The 5,753-nt window shown below is 47.9% G+C and overlaps 1 protein-coding gene across 7 annotated transcripts in view; it reads right to left on the bottom strand.

Moving 5' to 3' along the window:
* CBY1 (chibby family member 1, beta catenin antagonist) overlaps positions 1-5,753 on the bottom strand; it is a 27,474-nt gene that overhangs the window by 2,246 nt on the left and 19,475 nt on the right. For 2 of the 7 annotated variants that reach the window (XM_017509006.2, XM_017509010.2), the window contains exons 2-4: positions 3,610-3,725; positions 1,244-1,349; positions 1,036-1,163 (exon numbers count right to left, since the gene is read on the bottom strand). In XM_017509006.2, coding sequence (XP_017364495.1) covers positions 1,036-1,163; positions 1,244-1,349; positions 3,610-3,687 — 312 coding nt within the window. In that variant the 5' untranslated portion in view covers positions 3,688-3,725. Of the gene's footprint in view, positions 1-1,035; positions 1,164-1,243; positions 1,350-3,609; positions 3,726-5,717; positions 5,739-5,753 lie in introns of those variants that run through there. The other 5 variants (XM_017509009.2, XM_017509012.2, XM_017509007.2 and 2 more) reach the window with 4 other exon arrangements.

Raw genomic sequence — 5,753 nt, 5'->3', positions numbered from 1 at the left:
TTTTTTAAAGTCAGGGTCAGCTGTGTGCGGTGACTCACACCTGTAATCCCAGCACTTTGGGAGGTTGAAGCAGGCAGATCACCTAAGGTTGGGAGTTCGAGACCAGCCTCACCAACATGGAGAAACCCCATCTCTACTAAAAATACAAAATTATTTAGGCGTGGTGGCATGGGCCTGTAATCCCAACTACTTGGGAGGCTGAGGCAGAAGAATTGCTTGAACCCAGGAGGCGGAGGTTGCGGTGAGCTGAGATCACACCATTGCACTCCAGCCTGGGCACTGTCCCAAAAAAACAACAAAAAAAGACAGGGTCTTGTTTTGTTGCCCAGGCTGGTCTCAAACTCCTGGGGTTAAGCCATCCTCCTGTCTTAGCTTCCCGAATAGCTGGGACTCCAGAAGTATACCCCCACAATTAGCTGTTATGCCATTTATTGCTGAAGAAATTAAATCGCAGAGCAGTTAGTCAATAGCGGAGCTGCGCAAGGAACCCAGGCCATTTCGCTACGGAGTGTGTGCTCTTCACCACCACCGTGTGTGCTCTCCTCCCTCTGAATCTTCACAGGCTCCTCTAGGCCCAATGGGTTGCTGGATTTTTAACAGCCACAAGAAACCAATGCCAACATAGTGTGTGCCTCTCAGCAGGTCTGTGATGGGTATTAATTAATGCCTATGAGCCGGCTCCTCCCCTCTTCCTGGGATGCTTCCATCCCAACCTCCATTCCTGCCATTATCCTTCCACTTTCAGCGCAGATATCCCTTCCTCTGGGAAGCTCTCATGACCTGACAGAATTGACTTCTCCCTCGTGTGCTATGCAGACGCTGTGCAGACTCCAGCTGGGTCCTTAGCACTACCATCATCACACAGCCCACCTGCCTCTAGACCGTGGGCAGGAACTGTGTCTTGTTTCTTGCGTGTGTCTTAGGATACAAAGCAACGTACCTGGCCAAACTGGCACTGAGGAGGTATCTGTTGGCTTAAATGACTCGAGGTGGCGCTGCCCCGAGAGGACAGCCTAGGCATCTCTTCCCCATCACCTGCCTTACCATGTCTAACAGGATGTCCACTTTCAGCCGCAAGAGATTGTTCTCTTCCTCCAGCTGCTGGTTCCGCCTGCGAAGGCGCTGGACCTCCCTCCGGTCCACACCTCCACTAACCCCCGTCTCTGGAGGAAGGACAGAACCAGTTAGAGGGGGGTTTCCTTCTACAATCCTGATTGATGTGATGGCACGAAGTGCAGCTCACCTGCTATCCACTGGCCATTTTCAAACTTCAGGCTCTGCCCTGCCAGGTTCATAGTGGGGGATCCATATTCCAAGCCCAGCTCCACCTCCCGGGTTGACCGGTCCAACTGTGGGCGAGATGCCATGTGACAGCTTCAGCAGGCCTGGAACTTGCCCTCATTCCAACTCCTCTTCCCCTAACAATGTGACCCCACTAACTCATTTTTCTAATCATTACCTGGCACCTTTAATGATTTTTGTAAAGGCCATAAAATCAGATGATGTACAGCAAAAGTTTAATTACGAGATGAAAAAAATACTGTTTTATACATTAGATGTTTTCTAGAAAAGGTATATATACTGAAATTTATAAATGGAATTATTTTACATCTACTAGACACTTAATAGTTGAAGCAATTCTACTGTAAATTGTTAATCAAGTGAAAAATCCTTTTTAAATATAATAGTCCCCCAAGTTATCATTTTCTTAATATAGAGCTACATATGTTGTGGAAAAGACGTGAAATTCTAACAGGAAGAAGAGGAGTTGCTTCTTAATGTGCAACAGTACAATTTACATAGTCATTTCTTTTCTTTCTCTCTTTTTTTTTTTTTTTGAGACGGAGTTTCTCTCTGTCGCCCAGGCTGGAGTACAGTGGCGCCATCTCAGTTCACTGCAGCCTCCGCCTCCCAGGTTCAAGTGATCCTCCCACGTCAGCCTCCGAGTAGCTGGGACTACAGGCACGTACCACCACATCCAGCTAATTTTTGTTTTGTTTGAGACAGAGTCTCGTTCTGTCGCCCAGGCTGGAGTGCAGTGGCGCAATCACAGCTCACTGCAACTTCCGCCTCCAGGGTTCAAGTGATTTTCCTGCCTCAGCCTCCCAAGTAGCTGGGACTACAGACGTGTGCCACCACACCTAATTTTTCTATTTTTTAGTAGACACAAGGTTTCACCATATTTGGCCAGGCTGGTCTTGAACTCCTGACCTTGTGATCCACCCGCCTCAGCCTCCCAAAGTGCTGAGATTACAGGCATGAGCCACCACACCTGGCCTAATTTTTGTGTTTTTTAAGGTAGAGTCGGAGTTTCACCACATTAGCCAGGCTGGTGTCGAACTCCTGACCTCAAGTGATGCACCCACCTCAACCTCCCAAAGTGCTGGAATTATAGGCGTGAGCCACTGCACCCAGCCCATATATTGATTTCTACAACTCACTGAGCACCCACCCTAATTCAGGACTCAGTACTGGGTATCCAGGGATGAGTATGACCAGCTCTTCCTCAAGACCGGCTCAACAGGGAGAGACCTTCAGGGAAGTAGGCAAATGTCCCTTTCTCAGTCAGGCCTTCCTGACCACCTGGTGAAGATGACAGTTCTGTCCCCACTACTCAGAAACAACCCTTCCCAGGCCTATGCTTTGTTTTGCTGTCTACCACCTGTCACCCTCTGATTTAAATGTGCTTATTTTCTATAGCCTTCCATTAAAATATCTGCCCCATGAAGGCAGGGATTGGATGTTTTTCCTCTCCCCCTCTTCATCCACTTCTGCCTGCCAGTGCTTAGAAGAATACCTGCCACATAGAAAGGTATCAATCAATAGCTCCAGAATTAATCAATAGAGAAGAACATTCTAGGCTGGGCATGGTGACTCATGCCTGTAATCCCAGTACTTTGGGAGGCCGAGGCGGGCAGAGCACCTGAAGTCAAGAGTTCAAGACCAGCCTGACTAACATGGAGAAACCCTGTCTCTGCTCAAAAAAAAAGTGCAAAATTAGCTGGGCATAGTGGCACATGCCTGTAATCCCAGCTACTTGGGAGGCTGAGGCAGGAGAATCGCTTGAGCCCGGGAGGCGGATGTTGCAGTGCGCTGAGATCATGCCACTGCACTCCAGCCTGGGCAACAAGAGCGAAACTCCATCTCAGAAAAAAAAAAAAAATTAGCCAGGCATGGTGGCAGGCACCTACAATCCCAGCTACTTGCTCAGGAGGCTGAGGAAGGAGAATCACTTGAACCCAGGAGGTGGAGGTTGCAGTGAGCTGAGAATGCGCCACTCAAGGGAAGAAAGACTCAATCTCAAAAAAAAAAAAAAAAAAAAAAAAAAAAAAAAAAAAAAAAAAAAAAAAAAAAAAAAAAAAAAAAAAAAACTGGACAATATTGTTTGGGGTCAAATATCATGAGATTGTCTTCTTAGGTTCCTGGACAAACAAGGTCTGACAATCATTCCCAAACAAGAGTTTGAAAATGTTTTCAGCAATAGCAATCATATGGATGGAAAGGATGCCCTCCTGCAATGATGCCTCCAGAGGACCAGTTTCCATTCAGACACACACTCAGCACTCAACTCACGCTGCACACTGGGCCAACCCCAGTACCGACACTTACAGAATGCAGGTTGGAGAGAGATGCAGACTTCCGAGGAGGTGTCTTCTTCGGACTGAATGTATTCCCAAAGAAGGGCATCTTTGGCCTGATGAAGGCAAAGCCAGCGCTCCCTTCACCTAGGGTCAGAAAAAGTTAGGGGGAAAGACAGCTGGATCACTGACCTTACACCATTGTCCTCAAATCTTGAAAACATACATTTTATCATGTGGCTACTAACGATCCTGGTGCTATGGTTTGAATCTCCCAACCAAAAATCATGTTAAAATTTCACTGCCATGGTAACAGTGTTAAGAGGGACGAGCCTTTAAGGGGTGACTGGCCCATGTGAGCTCTGCTCTCCTGAGTGGATTAATGCTGTTGTCATGGAAGTAGGTTAGCTATGTCAGGAGTGGGCTCCTGGTCAAAGGGTAAGTTCTGCTGCCATGCTGTCTGTCTCATGCACGTGCTCCCCATGTACGCCTTCTGCCTCACACTGGATGACCCTCACCAAATACTTGCACCATGCTCTTGGACTTCCCAGTCTCCAGAACTGTGGACCACATAAACTTCTTTTCTTTTATTTACTAATTTTTTTTTGAGACAAAGTATCACTCTGTCGCCCAGGTTGGAGTGCAGTGAGGCAATCTCGGCTGACTGCAACCTTCACCTCCTGGTTCAAGCAATTCTCCTGCCTCAGCCTCCTGGGTAGCTGAGACTACAGGCACATACCACTACGCCCAGCTAATTTTTGTATTTTTAGCAGAGACGGGGTTTCACCATGTTGGCCAGGATGGTCTCAATCTGCTGACCTCATGATCATGATCCGCCTGCCTTGGCCTCCCAAAGTGCTGGGATTACAGGTGTGAGCCACCGCGCCCGGCCTTCTTTTCTCTATAAATTACCCAATCTGTGGTAATCTGTTACAGCAGCACAAAATGGATTCCCATGTGTTGTGCAGGAAAGCTTGCGTTTAAAAAAAAAAAAACAGCTCCCATGTGCTGAATGCTCTCTCTGTGCTACGCAGTATGCTAAAATTTTTGGGTGGGGCACAGTGGCACATGCCTGTAGTCCTAACTACTTGGGAAGCTGAGGTGGAAGGATGGCTGGAACCCAAGGAGATTGAGGCTCGGTGAGCTGTGATCCACTGCTGCTCTCCAGGCTAGGCTATGGAGTGAGAGACCGTGTCTCAAAAAAAAAAAAAAAAAAATTAGCCTGGCATGGTGGTGCACACCTACAGTCTCAGTTACTCAGGAGGCTGAGGCAGACAGATCGCTTGAGCCCAGGAATTCAAGACCAGTCTGGCCAACATGGCAAAACCGTGCTCTACAAAAAATACAAAAATTACCTGGGCATGGTGGTGCATGTCTGTAGTCTCAGCTATTCAGGTGGGAGGATCACTTGAACCCATGAGTTTGAGCCCCCGGGGAGCTATGATCATGCCACTGCACTCCAGCCTGTGTGAAAGAGCAAGACCTTGTCTCCAAAAAAATAGTAATAAAGAAATGGCCAGGGGCGGTAGCTCATGCCTGTAATCCCAGCATTTTGGGAAGCCGAGGTGGATGGATTACCTGAAGTCAGGAGTTCAAGATCAGCCTGATCAACATGGAAAAACTCCATCTCTACTAAAAACACAACATTAGCTGGGCATGGTGGTGCATGCCTGTAATCCCAGCCACTCGGGAGACTGAGGCAAGAGAATCACTTGAACCTGGGAGGTGGAGGTTGCAGTAAGCTGAGACTACACCAGTGCACTCCAGCCTGGACGACAAGAGTGAAACTCTGTTCCCCCCTACCGCCCACCAAAAAAAAGAAAAAGAAATAAAGCTACACTTATATTTCCTTTTTGATAACAATGCCCCTCACTTGTCACCAGTGTCACTTGTCATCTCATATGTCAGGTTACCTGTCCTGTTATGGAAGGTGAGGTGAGGTGTCCTGAAAAGGGGGCAGGTCCAGGCTGTGGCAGAGCTGGACCTCCCCGCCCCATACATTTGCTTTCAGCACAGTGCAACCTACTGCAATTCACCTAGGCCTACTTACGTAGATTTACTGATAACACCCAGGTTTTTGGGAAAGAAAAAATGGGGAGAAGCAAACTTTTAATTTAGGCTGGGCACAGTGGCTCACACCTGTAATCCCAGGACTTTGGGAGGCCAGGGCAGGAG

Source organism: Cebus imitator, unplaced genomic scaffold, assembly GCF_001604975.1.
Source record: "Cebus imitator isolate Cc_AM_T3 unplaced genomic scaffold, Cebus_imitator-1.0 Scaffold404, whole genome shotgun sequence".
Taxonomy (NCBI): domain Eukaryota; kingdom Metazoa; phylum Chordata; class Mammalia; order Primates; family Cebidae; genus Cebus; species Cebus imitator.
The sequence above is the reverse complement of the archived record's forward strand: the minus strand, read 5'-3'. Positions and strand labels throughout refer to the sequence as shown.